The following is a 22,770-nucleotide window of genomic DNA, read 5'->3' as shown; positions in this document are numbered from 1 at the left end:
AAATAAAAACATTAAGTAGGTACTGATTTATGACTTCAGTTTAAAACTAGATTATAATAGGCATGGCTCACTCATCCAGTCGTGTAAATTTGTAAGGTAAACAGGAAAGGAAAAATGTCCTTCATTTATGCTTAACTTTATCAGGCAAACAATTGCCAGCATTAAGCAGATCATCAATGATTTTTTTTAAAGTAATCGATCATCATCACCGTCAACAGCATTTTGATAGCAAGAGGTGCCAGTAGGTATATTACTCCGTGTCACGTACCTGCGTGCATGCATCATGCAACTCTGCCATCCTCCACATCTGAATTAATGTGCAGTACCGTCTGCTGCCATTCTTATTCATTGAATATTGGCACACATTTTAAACTATATACTAACTGTATGTAGCCATGCGTATATTGGTGATACAATTCAGTGAATGGGCATCATAATTCGTGAAATAGGTCAAGATAAGAGAAAATGTGTCTATGAACTACTTTCTATAAACGGGCGAATGTGGAGGGATTAATTCCTACCCTCTCTTCCGCTCAAATAACTAATCTGTCGTAGTCAGTAGTTGAGAGATTTAAGGTTGTGCTTAGGCAATGATGAAACTAAGATGGCGTCTAACACGGACAGGATGAACGGGGGATAGCGAAATTGGTCACAAATTGATTTGATGGGGACGTAATTCTCACAGTCACTCGTTGTACAAGCAAACGAGTCTTTGAAGTGGATAATCTTTACACTTCTACATCAATAGAAGTGGGTCTAAGGGGGAAGCGAGGCTGAAAACGGCCAACTTTACGTGAGCTAACTGGACCTAGCTTGCTAACGTTAGCTAGCTAACCAACGACAGCTAGCTAAACAACAACAAAGTAAGGAGGATAGTCTCAGGAGAAGGAAGTGTCTACGGGATTGTCCGGAATATTTTGATATAAAATTAATCAATTCACATCTGGCTTGGGACACGTCCAAAACAGAAGTAACCAATATGTCAAGTTAAACTTCCACGCCAATTTGCAGTGATATCTGAGACCGGAGGTGCTGCCTGGGAGGGGGCTGAAAAGTGGAGGCCATAACGACCGTTCGCTTCAGCCACCCTAATCGTGACCCAGTGCTGAACAATAGACCCCGTGAGCTTTCAAGACACCTAAACGGCCCTTTATTGGTGACATCTGAATCCATTATTTCGTCTTTGACCACGCTGAACGTGTCAGGAAGAGTTGCTGTCCAAGTACCAGCTATCTAAAATGATGTAAGTCTATATAGTTAGTCTAATAACGTTAGATATACATCTTATCAAGTAAGTTAGCTAACTAGTTAAGCTGCTAAAAATCACAAACTCCTTGATTTTCCTAGCTTGTCACCAAGGACCCATATGTGCCAAATGGCCCATATTGTGTGGTGTTTGACAATGACAACATGAATTTGTTACCTAACTTGGATGGATTGCTCCCATATTTGGTCTTGTTAAGTGGATGGGTGCAATCAGGCCTTCCGTTTTAGTAATTTAGCCTTAACTCCTGTGACGTCTGTATGTTGAGATTAGGGACTTTACAATTTGAGAATCTGTCCCTACATTTGAGTACTAAGCTTCCTCAAATGTCTATCATTATTTTCTATTGACAGGAAATGTAGGAGGCCTTCTCAGATAACATACCTCAGTTCTTGTGAAATCAATTGTAGTAAACAAAACACATCCCAGACAGTAGGACTTTTTCATATCACCATTATTTGTTAGTGTGTTATTTTCTATTGATAACCGAACACCAATTTGACCTCTTGATGCATCTTATGAGACATATCCATGACACCATGTAAGAAGTGCTTTATTTGTTGTGGCTGTAAGGTAGGGGGAGGGGTGACCAGTTACATAGAACTCCTCCCCCATCTTGGGTTAACAACAGGCTTGGGTTTTTGATGTCATAGGCTGCGTTTTAGACAGGCAGCCCAATTCTGGTATTTTTGTCACTAATTGGTCTCTTGACCAATCAGATCAGCTCTGAAAAAGTTATGTGAAAATATCTGTTGTGATTGGTCAAAAGACCAATTAGTGTAAAAAATAATTGGACTGCATGTCTAAATGCAGTTTAACTAGATTATATGATGCTCTGTTTACTTATTCCAAATATCAGAACAGGATTCTATTCAAAAATGTTATCCACAAGTAGAAGGATCATGTAAGATTTGTGAAACAATGGCCATTCACAAATGTTGGTTGTCTCCCTTGGGCCCCTTTCTCTTTGTTTGAGCTGATGAAAAACATACTCTGAAGCGCTGTTAATGTATACAATTAGATTTATGGAGCTGTACTTATGAACTTTTTAATAATGGGTAATCCCAAGGGAAAAAGACCATGTGATTGTTTGACCCGTAGCCTAATTTTGAACTTGTCTCAACATGTTTCTTGTCCCCTATTGATAGGATTGTAAGTTACAAAAATATATTTTTATGATAGATATGAATGTGTTTACAAATATTACATAAACAATCTTAGATTTGGGTGATGTGATAAAGCGTAATTCAAAGCACACAGACGCAGGGAGTCTGGCGGCACATTGTGACACAGCTACACGGCTCTGAGACCACCGTCTGTGGGAGACGCATAGCCCAACTGCACACCTTCCCAACAAACGCCTCTGCGTACGCGTCCTCTATTCATTTGAATGTGGTGGCAGCTGGAGAAATTGCTTGAACCGCGCAGAGAATTCAAAAAGTATGAAAAGCAACCATCCAATTTTCTAGAACACTGCTTTGCGGTCGCGTACACGCTTTGGACTCTGATTAGCACTTAAGACAGTTGCAAAATAAGTTGCTTCACTGTGTGGTGACTTGACATGCTGATTCTTGGCCTTACCTTTTGCCAGGGCGATGGAGGGGGAAGACTTTGTGCCGCCTCCTGAGTGCCCAGTGTTCGAGCCATCATGGGAGGAGTTTCAGGATCCCCTGGGCTATATTGCCAAGATCCGTCCAATTGCAGAGAAGTCTGGAATCTGCAAGATTCGTCCTCCTGCTGTAAGTGTTTACTGATACGCATCTATCATTTAACCCATTGAAACCTGTAGAGTTGAATGCGGTTGTTTTCCGCCAACCGTAACCAATCTGATGTAGTCTCACTGTTATTTGTGTCCAGCACACCACAAAAGTAATGTCTTCTTTCTCTCTTACAAGCTGAGCAAAGGCTTGAGATTGCAGGAGACAGAATGACAAGTGTTTACATCAAACAGACATTGATCAAAGAGTTCCCTTTCCCCTACAGGACTGGCAGCCACCCTTTGCTGTGGAGGTGGATAGTTTCCGCTTCACACCCCGTATACAGAGACTCAATGAGCTAGAGGTTTGTCTCTCTCCATCCTATGTTGTATCATTGAATGGTTGAGTCTTGATATTGAATAACTGTTCTAGAAGTCACTTGTTCTGGTTGACTCAAAGATTCAATTTTTTTTTCACTCCATCTAATCATATTAACTCCTGACCCCCCTCTCCTCAGGCGGAGACCCGAGTCAAGCTGAACTACTTGGACCGGATTGCCAAGTTCTGGGAGATCCAGGGATCCTCCCTCAAGATCCCAAACATCGAGAGGCGTATCTTGGACCTTTTCAGCCTGTCCAAGGTGCTGGAGCTGACTGACTCATGTCATTTCTCAATAAACCCCCTGTTGCATGTCTTACTTCAGTATAACAAAAAAAAGACATTATTTTCAAAATTGTGATAGATCTTACTATTGCTAACACTCTTCAACTGTACTTATTAAGCCATTAAAACTGAGCTGACTGTACACTTACTGTATTATTTTGTGCTGTAGGTTGTGATAGAGGAGGGAGGGTTTGATATAGTCAGTAAGGAGCGGCGTTGGGCTCGTGTGGCCCAGAAGCTTGGTTACCCAACTGGCAGGAACATTGGCTCCCTCCTGCGCTCACACTACGAGAGGATTGTCTACCCCTTTGAGGTGTTTCATGCTGGGGCCAGCCTGCCGGTAAACGCTACACTCACCCACTTTGCTCCTGCTCTTTTGTGCTTACACAAGCGATCTATCAACTTATGATCTATCAAATAGAATTTGACATGCATTGACCTACATGACTTGCATTCATTATTTGTTAAGATAGTTGCGCTGTTAATAAATGGTGTCCATCCATAGTCATGAAGTAGAACAGGGTTTAACCCCAGGATTTGTCTGTGTAGCAGACTAAGCCAAAGCTATATGATGGGGAAGAGGTGGATAGAGAATACAAGCCCCACTCCATCCCCCTACGCCAGTCTGTCCAGCCTTCCAAGATGAGCAGCTACGGACGCCGAGCCAATCGCCTCCAGCCAGACGTGAGTTATGGGCACACAGTCCACAATGACTTAATATATTCCCTTTTAACACTGTCACCCTTTGTGTGTGTGCTATTTAAAAACCTTTTTCACAGATCTTAACAGAAGTTTTTTACCCATTGCCATGATCGTGTTGATCATTCATGTAAGCACTCACATTCCACCACTGAATAATCAACACCCATAATCTATAAATAGCCAAATCTATTCATTGGGTGATGTGCTGCCTTCTGAGAACAGGAAGTGGAAAAAATAGTACTCTACTCTGGTTATTACAGAGCTGTCAGTGTAATACCTTGGGGAGAACAACACCTGCCATTAACACATCATGTTGCATTCGTAGATGTTATTATCTATGTGGACTATCAGTGATGGATTTTGTTAGTACTTGAATAGTAGTCATGGAGTTAAACTTGTATCATACGCCCATATAATCATGTACACTAAACAAAAATATAAACGCAACATGTAAGTGTTGGTCCCATGTTTAATGAGCTCTTATAAAAGATCCCAGACATTTTCCATATGCACAAAAGTCTTATTTCTCTCAAATTGTGCGCACATTTATTTACATCTCTGTTAGTGAGAATTTCTCCTTTGCCAAGATAATCTGTCCACTGGACAGGTGTGGCATATCAAGAAGCTGATTAAACAGCATGGTCATCACACTGGTGCACCTTGTGCTGGGGACAATAGGCCACTCTAAAATGTGCAGTTTTGTCACACAACACAATGCCACAGGTGTCTCAAGTTTTGAGGGATTATGCAGTGGCATTCTGACTGCATGAATGTCCACCAGAGCTTTTTCCAGATAATTTAATTTTCAGTTCTCTACCATAAGCAGTCTCCAACTTCGTTTTTAGAGAATTTCGCAGTACATCCAACTGGTCTCATAACCGCAGACCCTGTGTATGGCGTTGTGTGGGTGAGCGTTTTGAACAGAGTGCCCCTTGGTGGGGTTATGGAATGGACAGGCATAAGCTATGGACAGCGAATACAATTGCGTTTTATCACGAGGTCCTGTTGCCCATTTTTGAAGTTATCTGTGACCAACGGATGCATATCTGTATTCCCAATCATGTGAAATCCATAGAATAAGGCCCAATAAATGTATTGTTGCATTTGTATAATTATACATGTCTCTTCTTTTGGCAATAAACACCTCACTTCTCATTTTGCAGATACTTTTTTTTGTGTGTGTGTGAAGATGCACCTTCAAATCAGGGGATTCTGCTATTTCAGCCACACCCGTTGCTGACCAGTATATAAAATCAAGCACACAGCCATGCAATTTCCATAAACAAACATTGGCATTTGAATGACCTTACTCAAAAGCTCAGTGACTTTCAACGTGGCACCGTCATTTTTATTTATTTATTTATTTTACCTTTATTTAACCAGGTAGGCAAGTTGAGAACAAGTTCTCATTTACAATTGCGACCTGGCCAAGATAAAGCAAAGCAGTTCGACAGATACAACGACACAGAGTTACACATGGAGTAAAACAAACATACAGTCAATAATACAGTATAAACAAGTCTATATACAATGTGAGCAAATGAGGTGAGAAGGGAGGTAAAGGCAAAAAAGGCCATGGTGGCAAAGTAAATACTGCTAGAGCTGCCCCGGTCAACTGTAAATGCTGTTATTGTGAAGTGGAAATGCCTAGGAGCAACAACAGCTCAACCTCGAAGTGGTAGGCAGCACAAGCTCATAGAACAGAACCATCGGGTGCTGAAGCGCGTAGCGTGTAAAAACATTTGTCAGTCCACTCACTACAGAGTTCCAAACTGCCTCTGGAAGCAACGTCATCACAATAACTGTTTGTCGGGAGCTTCATGAAATGGGTTTCCATGGCTGAGCAGCCGCACACAAGCCTAAGATCACCATGCTCAATGCCAAGCGTCGGCTTGAGTGGTGTAAAGCACGCCGCCTTGGACTGTGGAGCAGCGGAAACGCGTTCTCTGGAGGGATGAATCACACTTCACCATCTGGTAGTTCGACGGACGAATCTGGGTTTGGCGGATGCCAAAAGAACACTACCTGCCCCAATGCATAGTGCCAACCGAAAAGTTTGGTGTGGGAGAAATAATGGTCTGGGGCTGTTTTTTCATGGTTCGGGCTAGGCGAAGGGAAATCTTAACGATACCGCGTACAATGACATTCTAGACGATTCTGTGCTTCCAACTTTGTGGCAACAGTTTGGGGAAGTCTCTTTCCTGTTTCAGCATGACAATGCTTGTGTGCACAAAGCAAGGTCCATACAGAAACAATTTGTTGAGATTGGTGTTGAAGAACTTGACTGGCCTGCATAGATCCCTGACCTCAACCCCATCGAACACTTTGGGATGAATTGGAACACCGACTGCGAACCAGGCCTAATCTCCCAACATCAGTGCCAGACCACTCTAATGCTCTTCTGGCTGAATGGAAGCCCCTGCTGCAATGTTCCATCTAGTGGAAAGCCTTCCCAGAAGAGTAGAGGCTGTTATAGCAGCAAAGGGGGGACCAACTCCATATTAATGCCCATGATTTTGGAATGAGATGTTCGACAAGCAGGTGTCCACATACTTTTTGTCATGTAGTGTATGTTATTGTCGTATTCATAACATAATCTATTTTAAATGTCAATAGGCCAAATTAGTCATTAATTTAATCTGTGTCCCAGCTCTTACACTCCTTCACTATTACAGTGAAGCCTTTTGTCCAGGAAATTGTCTAGAATTTGTTGTTGCCTAATAGTTTTTTGGTAAATTTCCACACTATTTTCCTTTCATCTCTTAACATTATTCTGTTCCTTTGGCTCTGATACCTCCATGATTTGAGCATAGCTCTGTTCAAGTAGTGTGATTTTGCTGTGATCTGATAGGGGTGTCTCTGGACTGACTAAACGCTCGACGAGAGTTTGGGTTGAGGTCAGTGATAAAGTAGTCTACAGTACTACTGCCAAGAGATGAGCTATAGGTGTACTTACCATACTAGTCACCTCGAAGCCTACCATTGACAAGGGGAATACTATGGTGTTCGACAACGCTGCAGGAGTTATGACCCGTTTTTGTTGGTTATGTTGTCGTAGTTGTGTCTAGGGGGGCATATGAAGGAGGGAATGCTGTCACCTCCAGGTGGGTGTTTGTCTCCCTGTGTGCTGAGGGTGTCAGGTTCTTGTCCAGTTCTAGTCATTTAGGTTGCCACAGACTAGTACATGTCCTTAAGCCTGGGTTGGAGAAGCTGTCATTGTTAAAGTATGGGGATTCTATAAGGGTAGCACACATGAGGACATTTTTTTTCTCTAAGATAATTTCCTCATTAATTTCTAGCCCGACGTAAAATGTTCCTGTTTTGACTCATTTAATAGTGGGGTAGGTCTGCTCTATACCCGTCTCTCTTTCTCCTGTCTCGGTTTGTTAATTTTGTCACACCTACCATTGAACATTGTAGCTACCTGTATGCGTCCTGTACTTGTTTTCATTTGCTGCTCTAATTATTGAACTCTGTGTGCTGTGTGTTCTGAGTGCTCAGTTAGTGGGGCAAAAAAGTATTTAGTCAGCCACCAATTGTGCAAGTTCTCCCACTTAAGATGAGAGGCCTGTAATTTTCATCATAGGTACACTTCAACTATGACAGACAAATGAGGGGGAAAAATCCAGAAAATCACATTGTAGGATTTTTTAATGAATTTATTAGCAAATTATGGTGGAAAAATAAGTATTTGGTCAAAAACAAAAGTTTATCTCAATACTTTGTTTATATACCCTTTGTTGGTAATGACAGAGGTCAAACGTTTTCTGTAAGTCTTCACAAGGTTTTCACACACTGTTGCTGGTATTTTGGCCCATTCCTCCATGCAGATCTCCTCTAGAGCAGTGATATTTTGGGGCTGTTGCTGGACAACACAGACTTTCAACTCCCTCCAAATATTTTATATGGGGTTGAGATCTGGAGACTGGCTAGGCCACTCCAGGACCTTGAAATGCTTCTTACGAAGCCACTCCTTCGTTGCCAGGGTGGTGTGTTTGGGATCATTGTCATGCTGAAAGACCCAGCCACGTTTCATCTTCAATGCCCTTGCTGATGGAAGGAGGTTTTCACTCAAAATCTCACGATACATGGCCCCATTCATTCTTTCCTTTACACGGATCAGTCGTCCTGGTCCCTTTGCAGAAAAACAGTCTCAAAGCATGATGTTTCCACCCCCATGCTTCACAGTAGGTTTGGTGTTCTTTGGATGCAACTCAGATTTCTTTGTCCTCCAAACACAACGAGTTGAGTTTTTACCAAGAAGTTCTATTTTGGTTTCATCTGACCATATGACATTCTCCCAATCTTCTTCGTTGTCATCCAAATGCTCTCTAGCAAACTTCAGACGGGCCTGGACATGTACTGGCTTAAGCAGGGGGACACGTCTGGCACTGCAGAATTTGAGTCCCTGGCGGCGTAGTGTGTTAATGATGGTAGGCTCTGTTACTTTGGTCCCAGCTCTCTGCAGGTCATTCACTAGGTCCCCCGTGTGATTCTGGGATTTTTGCTCACCGTTCTTGTGATCATTTTGACCCCACGGGGTGAGATCTTGCGTGGAGCCCCAGATCGAGGGAGATTATCAGTGGTCTTGTATGTCTTCCATTTCCTAATAATTGCTCCCACAGTTGATTTCTTCAAACCAAGCTGCTTACCTATTGCAGATTCAGTCTTCCCAGCCTGGTGCAGGTCTACAATTTTGTTTCTGGTGTCCTTTGACAGCTCTTTGGTCTTGGCCATAGTGGAGTTTGGAGTGTGACTGTTTGAGGTTGTGGACAGGTGTCTTTTATACTGATAACAAGTTCAAACGGGTGCCATTAATACAGGTAATGAGTGGAGGACAGAGGAGCCTCTTGAAGAAGTTACAGGTCTGTGAGAGCCAGAAATCTTGCTTGTTTGTAGGTGATCAAATACTTATTTTCCACCATAATTTGCAAATAAATTCATTAAAAATCCTACAATGTGGTTTTCTGGATTTTTTTTCTTTTCTCATTTTGTCTGTCATAGTTGAAGTGTACCTATGATGATAATTACAGGCCTCATCTTAACTGGGAGAACTTGCACAATTGGTGGCTGACTAAATACTTTTTTGCCCCACTGTATATACAGATCAAAAAGTGCTTGTGACGTTATCAATACAAGCACAATTGTATTTGGCTAGCACATTGCTGTCCCACACCTAGGCCTATATATTTGATGTTATCCATCTCTCTCCATATGCCTTTTTTCCACTCAGCCCTGTTCCCTTCAATTACTTTATTTTTTATTTTTCTCAGCTCCTCTTTTTCCTCCTCCTGTCTCAGTCCATTGTTGCTGTTGTCTCCCCATGCAGGGTCCAGAGGATTCTGCCTCCCACCCTCTCACTACTGGCTCTCAACACATCTCTGCATCGGTACTGTCTCTCTTGAGTGCAATGCGCCTACCCGCTCTCGCTCCTTCCTGGCTCTCTTCTCGCCCCGTCTCTCTAGCTGGCTCTGTTTCTTTAGAAACAAACCCCTCTGTCTCTCGACCTTCATTTTGTGCCAGGCGCCCTTTGCTCTCGTTTTATAACTATTGACAAACCTCACCATTCATCAGCCTGGCATCAAGCTTTATCTGTGTTTAGCCCTTATTCCACTCACACGCCCACTCAGACTGTTTGTTCCTGGAAACAGCCTGTGTAACTGCATCAGCATTAAGCGGTCTCACCTGTCCTTGTTTGTGAAATCAGTGATCTTTCTCTCAATCTCTCGATCTCTCTCTCGGTCTCTTGCTCTCATTTGTACTTTTCTTGGGTGGCTTTACTGCTAGGTCTCTGTGCATCATTGCGTTGCTGTTGACTGTTAACGCTTTCATACCCCGGTCTGCTGCAGTGCTATTGTGACTGCATGTGTTCTATTAGAGTGCACCACTCAGTTAAAAACCGGTAGGTTGTGTTTGGCAAAAACCCTGTTAGACAGTTTAATTTGGGAGTAAGTCAAATATTTGGAATATGCAAAAGAAGCCTTTTACATTCATGGCCTCAAGCATTGCCCCTTCAGAAGTTAGAAACACACTTTTATAGATTTAGGATCTGAGGCCGAGGACACCTCACTACCGCTTTGTTGGTGTTTTTATATAAAAATGTGACCACTGTTTAGCTCAGTTAACTTGTATGTTGGTTCCCCAAATTAGTTTCCTTTGTTGCTAAGTGTGTGTAGGTGCGTGTTTTGTTGCTTTTGCTATAAGAGTGGTGTGTCTTTACCTTTGTTTAATAACTCAATTGTCACAGATGTACTGGTAGTGTTTCTACTCTCTTAGCCAGTTCTCTCCTCTAGTATGTCAGTTGCTGATATTCTCCCTCATCCTCACTCTCTCCTGATTCCTTGTCCCTTCTGCTTCTCCATTCCCTCTCAGTATAGTTGAAAGTGTATTGGAGTTGCTACCTCCACATCTCCTTACTGACCTTCAACCTCTGTCCCCTAGCCTGACCCCACAGAGGAGGACATAGAGAAGAACCCTGAGCTGAAGAAACTACAAATCTACGGGGCAGGGCCTAAGATGATGGGGCTAGGACTGGTTCCCAGGAATAAGAGCATCCCCAAGAAAGGTAAAACAACTCACCCCCTCCCTCACCACTGGGTGTGTCTGGAAAAAGTAGAATACGGTGCAATTTCAGATGCAGTCTCTTATCAAGTCAGTCTGTGTTGAATGCTGGGTAAGGTTACTGCTGGTCTCCTTCCAGAAGAGCTGCCTCAGACTGTGACTGTCCGTGATGCAGTTGCTGCGGTCCAGGACAAGGAGGAACCAGGAGAGGTCAAAGAGGGAGACTCCAGCACAGTCACCCCCACGCCACCGCCTCCTTCTGATGTCACGGTCAAGAATAAAGTGAAGAAAGAGGATGATGGTGGAGACAGACATGATGAAAAGGACCAAGACGACCCTAACGGTGATGGGCCCTGCACCAAGATGACCATGAGGTTGAGACGTAACCTCAGCAACCCCCAGTTTGTAAGTGGCCTAGTTTCAATTCACCCTTATGGGCCGGTTGCCCAGAGACGGATTAAGACTAATCCTGTACTGAGGAGCGTGATCACTGGAGAATCTCTGTCTGGGAATCCAGCCCTCTATTATCTGATCCTAAATCAGATGTTATAGATAATCTAATCATAAGGATGGACATTTTAAATGGAAAAACAAAGATCGTTGAACACTACACTGGGTGGGTGTGGCGGGGGGGGGGATTTACCACTCAATATTAGGAAGGTGTTCTTAATGTTTGGTATACTCACTGTATCTGCGCCCAATAATTTAATGGATAAAACATTTAAATGTACTATTCCGTTAGTTAGCAACTTTCCAACAACTGGGTGTATGCCAATTCATGCTTTTTACTGTCAATTTAAATGGAGAACTTAAATTCCATCTCACTAATCTGTTCTGGTTTCTGCTAAGGTGGATTCGTTTGTGTGTCGGATGTGTGGCCGTGGCGACGAGGATGAGAAGCTCCTGCTGTGTGACGGTTGTGACGACAACTACCACACCTTCTGTCTACTGCCCCCCCTCACTGAAGCCCCCAAGGGCAACTGGCGCTGCCCCAAGTGTGTGGCTGAGGTGAGAGAGAGTCATGGAGAACCACAGCATCCTGTTGTGTCAAACAAACATCATTCTATGTGGGTGCAGCCAGCCAGTCTATTTTAACCTGCGGAGTTAGTTGCTAGGTTTCCATCCAATTTGCGACAGATTTTTATGTGAATATTATAAAATCTGCATACAAAAATATCCCCACCAGAGGTGGTTCTTTCAGGCTGACTTTGTTGTAAATAAAAGGCTGTGTGTGATGACGTAGTGCACATTTTTTTGTGCATGCTGTTTAGACAAGTTTGCTGATAAAGTGGAGACTGGGCAGGTTACGTTATATGAACATATGGATAAGATAATTTTTATTTGTTAATTGGTTGCTAAGCACCGGTAACTAGCTCACAAATGAAGACTTGATTTTAGGACCACACGACATGACATTGCTTGACTGTAAATGTACCTACATTTACCATGGTTATTCTATTGGCAATTGCGCAAGAAATCATTTTCACTGCAAATCGTCACATAATTAATTTAAGACACAATCCCACTATGTCGAACAAACAAATAGTGATTTATAAAATTGTAACACAAAATAAAACACAGGCTTGACGTTTATACAACAGGTGGGTCTATATCTCGTGGAATGATGAAATAGTATTAATTAAATGAATCAAAATAATGTTTTTAATGAAAAATATGTCAATCATTATTTTAATATGTTGGTAACCCGTTGTCTAAAAGTCATAATGTCCTTGAAGCTGGTGTTTTAGAGGATATATTGACACGTGCCAATATATCCTTCAAACACCGGCTTCGAGGGCATTATCACTTAAGTAAACCAGTTAGGAAAATCACTGGGAATCAACTTAGCATTATATTCATCTGTAATTATTTTCTTTGCCTCTGTCCAATCCATCTCTTCAATGTCCTCATGTCGGCCTCTCCTCTACTTCCCCGTAGGAGTGTAAAAGACCAGCGGAGGCCTTCGGTTTTGAGCAGGCTACCAGAGAATACACCCTGCAGAGTTTTGGGGAGATGGCAGACACATACAAAGCAGACTACTTCAATATGCCTGTCCATGTACGTAGCCCTGTACAAACCTAAAAGACAAATGCTTTACTCTGATGTGGACAGAAACTGTTATTCATTCTGAACATCGGTTGAGTTTTTATCTTGTTAGTAACAACCTTTGTGTGTGAAGATGGTTCCTACAGAGCTGGTGGAGAAAGAGTTCTGGCGCTTGGTTAGTAGCATAGAGGAGGATGTGACAGTGGAGTATGGCGCCGACATCCATTCTAAAGAGTTTGGCAGTGGATTCCCCATGAACAATGGCAAGAAGAACCTCTCACAAGAGGAAGCGGTAACTAGCTACAAAACGATCTTCCTTTCTGTCTCTCCTTAAGTCAACTGCTCATTTCACTCCTGTAGGTCTTCATATGCCAGTTTCTCTACATGGTTCTGTTTCCCCTAATTGAGGGATTTACAAAGTTATTTACTATTACTTCATGTAACACTATATACAGTTCCTCTAAACCATTACCTGTACATGGTCCTCTGTCTGCAGGATTATGCCCGCAGCGGCTGGAACCTGAATGTGATGCCGGTGCTGGAGCAGTCGGTGCTGTGCCACATCAACGCCGATATCTCTGGTATGAAGGTGCCCTGGCTGTACGTGGGCATGGTATTCTCAGCCTTCTGCTGGCACATCGAAGACCACTGGAGCTACTCCATCAACTACCTGCACTGGTAAATAGGACACTAACTACCACACACCACAGGACAAGTTACAAACCGTACAGGAGACATGAGAAATGAATAGGCAGTTCATCTGTAGATGGTTGAGATGATTGTCCTTTAAGGTCCACTGTCTTTATACAGCATTCTAGATGTACTGACTGATAGATATTGTTAGTGTGACTAAAGCTGTTCCCTTCTCTGCCCCCTCCTCCTGCAGGGGTGAGCCTAAGACGTGGTACGGGGTTCCCTCTGTAGCAGCAGAACGGTTAGAAGAGGTGATGAAGAAGCTGACCCCAGAGCTGTTTGAGTCCCAGCCTGACCTCCTCCACCAGCTGGTTACTATTATGAACCCCAACATCCTCATGTCTCACGGGGTCCCAGTGAGTAATGACACATGTACACATCACACACATCTTCATATTCTAGTGATGATCGATAATACTGTGAGAAATGTCCATGCTGATAACCTCCTTTCCATTTGATTGACAGGTTGTACGCACCAACCAGTGTGCTGGCGAGTTTGTCATCACGTTCCCCAGGGCTTACCACAGCGGCTTCAATCAGGGATATAATTTTGCTGAAGCCGTTAACTTCTGCACTGCAGACTGGGTATGCCTCTATTCCAATGGGTGTTTTTATGTAGTCTTTTCAAAATTCTTAATTTCCCCTTGGTTTTCTCTTTCTCCCTCTGTTTCCCTCTGTCTGTTTCTCTCCCTTCCCTCCGCCAGCTGCCTGCAGGGCGCTCCTGTATCGAGCACTACCGTCGTCTGCGGCGGTACTGTGTTTTCTCTCACGAGGAGCTGACCTGTAAGATGGCCGCCTGCCCTGAGAAGCTGGACCTCAACCTGGCCGCTGCCACGCACAGAGAGATGTTCATCATCGTCCAGGAGGAAAGGAAGCTACGCAAGGGCCTGCTGGAGAGGGTGAGACTATTAATCTAGAAGTTGAGCGTGTGAAAGACAGGACTATCTGTGATTTGGTCACTGACTTCAGCAGTAAATAAAATGACTGGTTTGTGGGAGCAATTTGATTGTTGTGGTTTCTTGCGTAATGTTGTCTGTGGTTTATGAGTTTCTTAGATATGTTGGTGTTTGTTGTGGTATCTTGCATAATACTGACTGTCATCAAGGTATACAGTGTTGCTCTTCCATGTGTCGTGGTTTCCTAAAGCCCTGTGTGTCGTGGTCTTTCAGGGTATCACAGAGGCAGAGAGGGAGGCGTTCGAGCTGCTGCCTGATGACGAGAGGCAGTGTGATAATTGCAAGACGACCTGCTTCCTGTCTGCCCTGGCCTGTTCCAACTGCCCTGAACGCCTCGTCTGTCTCTACCACACACAGGACCTCTGTAGCTGCCCCACAGACAAGCTCTACCTCAGGTACTACTGACCCACTGTCTCTGTGTGAGTCTCTCTTTCTCTCCACGTTTAGTTTGTTTACCACTAGCGCCTCACCTGTCTCTTCCTCCTCCCTACCAGGTACAGGTACACTCTGGATGAGCTGTTTGCCATGTTACATCGGCTCAAAGTGCGAGCCGAGGTGTTTGATTCCTGGGCCAACAGAGTGAAAGAGGCTCTGGAGCAGGAAGAGGGCAACAAGATAGGTGAGAAATGCCATAGACACAACCCATAAGATGGGAAGGTAGAACACACTGTTCTAGAATTGTGTGAGTTAGATGGGTGAGAATAACAACTGTTCCAAAAGGTGTGTAATGACTCGGACTGTGTTTTAACTCCAGGCATCACAGACCTGGAGGTCCTGAAGGCAGAGGCAGCAGAGAAGAAGTTCCCTGACAACGAGCTGCTCCAGAGACTCAACACTGTCCTCACTGACACACATAACTGTCAGCAGACAAGCACTGAACTTCTCAACAAGACACAGACCAGGTAACACACTCACATGACCTAAATCATATCGAACACTGCCATACCCACAACTGCATTGGACTGCTCAATGACATACCCACAGTAGCACACACTATTGTGTATGTGTTTGTAGGAGGATGACTCTGGCAGAGCTGAAGGCTCTAGTGGAGAAGATGGAGAACCTGCCCTGTGTGATGAGCCAGCTGGAGGACGTACAGGTCAGTATCCACCAGCTAGATCTGAGCCCCCAGAGGAAACCAGTAAACCTGCTGTAGCTGGAATGTTGTTAATTTTCACACCGCTCTTCCTCCCCTACTTCCTTTCATTCCTTTTTTAATTCCCTCTCTCTCTCAGGCAGTCCTGCGTACAATAGAAGAGTTCCAGACTCAGTCCCGGGCTCTAGTGAGCGACCGGGACTGGCGGCGAGACTCCGCTCCCCCAGAACAACTGCAGGCCCTGTTGGAGAAGGGGGCTGGCCTGCCGGTCGATGCCCCAGAGTGTGAGCTCCTTAAGGGGCTGCAGGAGCAGGGCCGCTGGCTGGGCGAGGTGCGGCAGACCCTGGGGCCCGAGGGCGGTGAGATGACCCTGGCGGTCCTCAGGAACTTGATGGAGGTGGGCTGCAATGTTCCCCAGAGCGTCTCGGTGGAAACAGCCATGGCAGAGCTTCAGGAGCTCCTGACTATAGCAGAACGATGGGAGGAGAAGGCCCAGATCTGCCTGGAGCAACGGTGAGGGACACATGACTCATACTGAATCTCTCTTTCTCCTCACTGTCTCACTCAATCGGTCACTCTTTCTCTCTCTCTCTCACTTACACACAAGCTCTCAGGTTGTCTGCTCTTCCTAATGTCCCCTCTCTCTCCTGGTGTGATTGCAGGCAGAAGCACCCTCTGTCCACCCTGGATGCCATAGTAAACGAGGCCCAGCTCATCCCAGTCAAGCTGCCCAACATCCTGTCTCTCCAGGGCTGTCTGAGCCGAGCCAAGGCCTGGGTCACTGACCTGGAGGAGATCCAGGCAAGTAGAACCAACTCCTGCTGTCTGTTATAAACTTATATCCACGTTCAATAGGCAACCGTTGTGGAATGTCGCAGATAGAAAATGCATAAATACAGCGGATGTGAATTATTTATTGTGAATGTCAGAGGCATGTTTGTTCAACATAATACATGTGAATGTTCCACAATGTTGTGCCCTGCTGAATGTAACCCTGGCTTGTCCTCCATTAACCTCCCCTTCTCTTCCTCTCCCGTGTGTGTACTGTAGAATGGGGAGCACTACCCGTGTCTGGATGACCTGGAGGGCTTGGTGGCGATAGGGAGAGACCTCCCTGTCAGGATGGAGGAGCTGAGGCAGCTGGAGCTGCAGGTAGCCAGCGCCCACTCCTGGAGAGACAAGGCCTCCAAGACCTTCCTGAAGAAGAGCAGCCAGCACAGCCTGCTACAGGTCAGAGAGGCCAGGGGTGGAGTGCGTTTGTGAGCCTTTTTAGTTCTTTATCTACAGTGGTTAAGATTGTTATTTGCCGCACATATCAATCACTAACACTTCAGGGAACACCAGAAAGAGTGAGAGACTGACTGTGAATTGGGTGCATGTGAATATTGTTAGTGTTAGCCCTAATTTTAATTTGTCTGTGAATGTGTGGGTCTTACTAACAGCATCATCACATCTTTTTCTTGCTGCAGGTGTTGTGTCCGTGTGTGGAGAAACGTAAGGAGAGGGGAGAAGAGACAGATCCATTAGGTGACCCAGATACCAACACTCTGGGCCTCTCTGCTCAGGATCTGAGAGACCCTGGTGCCATTGTGAGTCTGTATAGAGTCTGGCCTAGCCAGACATTATGGCTGTCAAGTTCTAGTGTGTTATTTACCGGTGTCCAATGTTCCCTCTAAGCTACACATGGGCACGCAGCATTCTGGGACTGCCGCGCAGAAGTAATATTAGCCTGCGCAAAGAAGCACGAGATTGAACTCCACTCAACTTCCTAGAGTTTTTCTCCTTAGTTAACACTATCAACGTTTCTTTTTACTGTGGGAATTGTGATCGAATCAACATTAGCCACTTTCAATATGACATATCGAAACAAAACGAACTATGCAAGGCTTAGTATGTCAAACTTAGTAAGGCAGAACCCATGAGAGTAGGATTTTATTGCATTGACAGGCACGATTCAACCCTCCACAGACCTGTTTGGCATAACTAATCAGAGCTGCAGTAGGACTATATGCAACTAGACCCTTGCTATATATGGATCTGAGCCAACTGGACTGTTTACAGGATGAGCGGTCGTGAGTAGATGTGCTTGTTTTGAGATCAAAGCGAGAGCTGCATGTGCACATTTGTTCATATCCTTTGCTAGTTAGTGTGTTATTAGCTCAGTTATAGATTTGTAGTCAGCAATAGGGGAATGATTGCTTCCTACAGGAACACAACACGTGTAGATTTCTATCTTTGAAAAGCCAGTCCGGTAAAGAGCTTTTTTTTGGCTTCAAGGGGGAAGTGTTGTATTTAGCCAATAGGCAGAGGGTAGTATAATTTGTCTTGTTCTCTGTAATAATGGTATGGGAATATTAATGCAGTTTATTTTGTAATGTGGTTTCTTGCATCAAGCAACACATTTTCAGTCACATCCTTCAGCCAAGGAGAAGTGGATAAACAGGTCACTGTCAAGCCCTGCATGTTTTTTTTCAAGTCTCATGGAATGTAGGCCTACATTGAACACCACACATTGTCGCTACCATAGGCTGAATGATAGAACAGCTATTTCCATGTTAAAATGTTTTGCTATGCATCTTCTCCATTGTTTTTGATGGTAGTCCACTGGCAGGCCTACATTATGATCAAATAGCCACAGTAGCCTACTCAACCACTGTTTGAAACTAACTTAGTGGATAAAACCTCAGTGTTTACTGTAAACGCTTGGAAGTTGCAAATCATTTTCACAATTTTGAGGGAACATTGCAGGTGTCGGTATGTCATAACCAAATTCAAACAACTTGATTTGTCAACAGTTTCTATTAGGGCTACAACGGGGCCTCAGACTAATACAAACAAAAGGCAGAGATGACAACTAGACAAGACATGAGACAATTACTTAAAAGTACAGGGCAGTGCATAATCTGTGTCTGTCCCTCTAGGTGATGGCGTTTAAAGAGGGAGAGCACCAGGAGAAAGAGGCTCTGCTGAGGCTCCAGAAGGTCAACCTGTCTAAACCAGGTGTGGAGAAGAAGGCTGAGAAAGAGATCAAGACAGAGCGGGAGGACAAGGAAAATGGAGGTGGGAGGTGGGGGGAGGACCCCATGGAGCTAGACACAGCCCTCCACTCTGAGAACTGTGGAAAGGAGAACGGGGACAGTAACCACACAACGACAGGCAGCAGCACTCCTCCTCAGTCAGTGTGTGTGTGTGGCCGGGCGCCACGCCCCCCTCTGCTGCGCTGCCACCTGTGTAAAGACTGGTTCCATGGTGGGTGTGTCCCGTTCCCCTCCCTCCTGCCCTCCTCAGGGCACCCCACCAACCCCCTCTGCTGGTGGGACTGGGACTCACGCTTCCTGTGTCCGCGGTGCCAGCGCTCGCGGCGCCCGCGTCTGGAGACCATCCTGGCCCTGCTGGTGGCGCTCCAGAGGCTGCCTGTCCGTCTGCCAGAGGGAGAGGCTCTGCAGTGTCTCACAGAGAGGGCCATCACCTGGCAGGGGCGTGCCAAGGAGGCACTGGACAGCCCAGAGATACAGGGGGCACTAGAGAAGCTGCAGGAGCTTAAACAGAACCAGCCTCACAGGGAGGAGGAGGAGGAGGACGGGAAGAAAGGGAACTGTGAGTCGGTGATAGTGCTATCAGATTCAGAGGGAGGAGAAGGAGATGGAGTGATAGACCTCACAGAGGAGAACTCTCCCAAGAAGACCCTAAAGAAAGAGATGAATGGCGGCATGCAGGCTGGATGTGAAAACGGCGTAAGCAAAAAAGTAAAGTCTCACCACAATGTTACAGGTTAGTAGACAACATTTGAACTCCAGTCCATGATGTAACTTTTTCCCCTGTCTGAATGTAGCCCTTTACTGTAGACTCATACCATGTATCTGACTGTACCCCTGTGTGTGTACACACACACACACACACACACACACACACACACACACACACACACACACACGTGCGCCATCTATCTGACTTTATCCCTTCGTACCTCCACCCAGGTGTGGGCTCTCTGCTGCCGCTGGTCCCATCACTAAAAGGCCCGGTGATAGAGCTGTCCCTGACCACCAGGACCCAGCTAGAGGAGTTACAGCTAGAGGGAGACCTGCTGGAGGTGTCTCTGGACCAGACCAGCACCATTCACAGAGTCCTGCAGGCTGCTTTAGAGCCACACAGACAAACACTCAGAACACTCATACTGGTGAGAGACTAGGAAACCTCTAACTTTAGCTGTGTATGTTGTATTAGCTTAACTCCTATGGTGGTGTTGAAATGTACAATTTAGTAATAGTTAGCTCAATTACTTTAAAACACTGAAGTGTGGGAAGATACTTGTTTGTATGGACACCCCTTCAAATTAGTGGAATGGCCTTACCGAAGAGCTTAGTGGCTTTCAATGTGGCACTGTCATAGGATGCCACCTTTCCAACAAGTCAGTTCGTCAAATTTCTGCCCCGGTCAACTGTAAGTGCTGTTATTGTGAAGTGGTAACGTCTAGGAGCAACAACTGCTCAGCCGCGAAGTGGTAGGTCACACAAGCTCACAGAACGGGATCGCTAAAGCGCTTAGCGCACACAAATCGTCTGTCCTAGATTGCAACACAGTTCCAAACTGCCTCTGGAAGCAACGTCACCACGAGCTGTTCGTTGGGAGCTTCATGAAATGGGTTTCTGTGGCCGAGCAGCTGCACACAAGCCTAAGATCACCATGCTCAATGCCAAGCATCGACTTGAGTGGTGTAAAGCACGCCGCCTTGGACTCTGGAGCAGTGGAGACGTGTTCCCTGGAGTGATGAATCATGCTTCACCATCTGGCAGTCCGACTGGATTTGGCGGATGCCAGGAGAATGCTACCTGACCCAATGCGTAGTGCCAACTGTAAAGTTTGGAGAAGGAATAATGGTGTGGGGTGGTTTTTCATGTTTCGGGAGACGGGAAGGAAAAGCTTAATGATACAGCGTACAATGACATTCTAGACGATTCTGTGCTTCCAGTTTGGGGAAGTCTCTTTCCTGTTTCAGCATGACAATGCCCCCATGCACAAAGCAATGTCCATACAGAAATGGTTTGTCGAAATTGGTGTGGAAGAACTTGACTGGCCTGCACAGAGCCCTGACCTCAACCCCATCAAACACCTTTTGGGATGAATTGGAACGCCGACTGTGAGCCAGGCCTAATCGCCCAACATCACTGCTCGACGTCATGTATGCTCTTGTGGCTAAATGGAAGCAAATCCCAGCAGCAATGTTCCAACATCTAGTGGAAAGCCTTCCCAGAAGAGTGGATGCTGTTATAGCAGCAAAGGGGGGACTAACTCTATATTAATGCTCATGGTTTTGGACTGAGATGTTTGACGAACAGGTATCCACATACTTTTGGTTATGTAGTGGATCATGTTTTTGTGCTGACCCCTGTCCTTAGATTGAGCTCCAGGAGCAGAAGGGAGCAGGCCGTGGGGGGCGGGCTAAAGACTCCAAGAGGAAGAGGAAGAGCCAGAGGGGCGTCACAGGGGTGGAGGGAACACCCCGGTCGCTGGACGCCTCGGAGTGCAAGAAGACCTGTCCCCTCAACCACACACCCCCTCACATACCCATCCAGACACACCCCGAGGTAACTGACCTCCTCGCTTTGTTTTCTTATTTTTGTTTATATTCTGTTAGACCCACCTCAATTTTGTTCATGAAATATATACATTAGTTATAATACATGTTTTAAAAAAGGTTAACCAGTTTAACTCGTGCTTCTCTCGCTTTCTCTCACTCAGATCTTGTGATATGGTTATGGATGCAGCTCTGGAGTAAAGAATGGTCAAACGTTTGGAGAGGGATAGAATGGACAGATCCTGGGCGGAAAGACATTGTCAAACTGTGGAAAGAAATGCAGGCTGCTCCCCTGCCCACCCCCTCTATACAGCTCCCCTGCCTACCCCCCTCTATACAGCTCCCGCGCCTATCACATTCAAACACTAACACTGATTCTCTTTCTGAGATCCTACATCTAGATTCTACACTCCTGTCTCATTCTCCATCCCCCTTGAACATACCAGCACATTCCTCTCTTTTGCCCTGTACTTTACACCCCCTCCCTCTTTCTCTCTATCTACCTCCCTCCATCCTCCCTGTGAAAGTGTTTTGGAGTGTAAGCTGGCTGGCATTGTCATAGGAGAGCAGTTATCTTGGTCTTAATTAGGGATCCAGTTCTGAGGTCAGTCTGTTACTCAGTCAGTCAATATGCTATGTGTTCTCAGCTATATTAAATGCTAGTTTGACACAAGCCTGTCGAACACAGACAGACAAGGAGGTCCAGTCGTTTACCCACTTACTGAAATAGGAATGAATTATTTCATGATCCATTTTTCTTGGGATTTTGGACATGAAGCTAACTTAACGCTGAAGTTCAGTTCGTTGGAAGGTTGTGAATGACATTGTATCCTAGGTGATAATGGTCACCGTGGTAATGCTTGTATTTGTTTTGTATTGGTTCTTGTTTAAGGCTGGGCTGTTGGGGGGGGACTTTGCATTTTCAATAAAGCCCATTTTGGATGTTTTGGGAAGTGTGAAAAACAGGCATTCATGTTTTTGGTGCTACTTTCCCAAAATAGGTATCTGTACCTCTCACCTCTCTCACATTCTATCTCTCTGTCACCACTGACTCATTTGTTTTCATTCTATGATTTCGCCCCTCAGACTAATTATTTGATTCTCTGTCCTGTTTTTCAGTCTGTTCCTCAACTTTCTTCCCTCTCCTTCCAAACTAAAGTAACACTTCACTTCTATCACAATTTACTTTGTCTCCTCTGGGTTCGAATTATTATTATTATTATTATTATTGATATTGCAGACACGCAGTGGTCGAGTTTGTGTATAAACTTTTCATTTCAATGTTTACCTTTTTTTGTTTTTCACTCTTGTTAGAAAATAAAGGTTTAGAATTGTTTTAGGAATCTTTTGACTCCTGTCCCTCTTGTCCTTTCTATTCAATTATTTGACAGCATATTGAAAAATATTTCTGCTGCTGAAGGGATCAGTACACCCTTTGTGTTGCATGAACGTCATGTTAAACCACCGGGGGAGTCGTGGTGGTCCTGAGCTCCTTGCAACTCCCTTGAGATAATTTT

General features: G+C 44.9%; 1 protein-coding gene across 5 annotated transcripts; it reads left to right on the top strand.

The window, feature by feature from the left end:
• The first annotated feature begins 563 nt into the window (after positions 1–563).
• LOC112216185 (lysine-specific demethylase 5C) lies at positions 564–22,596 on the top strand. Of its 5 annotated transcripts, none has more exons than XM_042299532.1 (28): positions 564–1,243; positions 2,856–3,003; positions 3,248–3,325; positions 3,479–3,601; positions 3,794–3,964; positions 4,177–4,308; positions 9,656–9,715; positions 10,768–10,891; positions 11,027–11,292; positions 11,737–11,895; positions 12,826–12,945; positions 13,067–13,225; positions 13,430–13,611; positions 13,820–13,982; positions 14,092–14,211; positions 14,331–14,525; positions 14,796–14,977; positions 15,077–15,201; positions 15,337–15,484; positions 15,597–15,681; positions 15,818–16,191; positions 16,341–16,479; positions 16,729–16,908; positions 17,148–17,267; positions 18,600–19,449; positions 19,656–19,855; positions 21,075–21,263; positions 21,418–22,596. In XM_042299532.1, the coding sequence occupies exons 1-28, from the start codon at positions 1,239–1,241 to the stop codon at positions 21,424–21,426; spliced, it is 4,806 nt and encodes a 1,601-aa protein (XP_042155466.1). In that variant the 5' UTR covers positions 564–1,238; the 3' UTR covers positions 21,427–22,596. The 5 variants fall into 5 exon arrangements, with proteins under 5 accessions (XP_042155466.1, XP_042155465.1, XP_042155464.1 ...); XM_042299531.1 differs by having other exon boundaries at positions 4,174–4,308; positions 11,030–11,292; XM_042299530.1 differs by having other exon boundaries at positions 4,174–4,308.
• The last annotated feature ends 174 nt before the right edge of the window (positions 22,597–22,770 follow it).

Source organism: Oncorhynchus tshawytscha, linkage group LG16 (genome assembly GCF_018296145.1).
Source record: "Oncorhynchus tshawytscha isolate Ot180627B linkage group LG16, Otsh_v2.0, whole genome shotgun sequence".
Taxonomy (NCBI): domain Eukaryota; kingdom Metazoa; phylum Chordata; class Actinopteri; order Salmoniformes; family Salmonidae; genus Oncorhynchus; species Oncorhynchus tshawytscha.
Note: the sequence above shows the minus strand (reverse complement) of the source record. Positions and strands in the feature narration are given on the sequence as shown.

Excerpts from the sequence above, each read along its gene's own strand:
- LOC112216185 (XM_042299530.1), top strand. Across the intron at positions 10,892-11,026 it reads TAAGAGCATCCCCAAGAAAG|AAGAGCTGCCTCAGACTGTG; the intron begins GTAAAACAACTC and ends GTCTCCTTCCAG. Across the intron at positions 15,485-15,596 it reads CTCAACAAGACACAGACCAG|GAGGATGACTCTGGCAGAGC; the intron begins GTAACACACTCA and ends ATGTGTTTGTAG.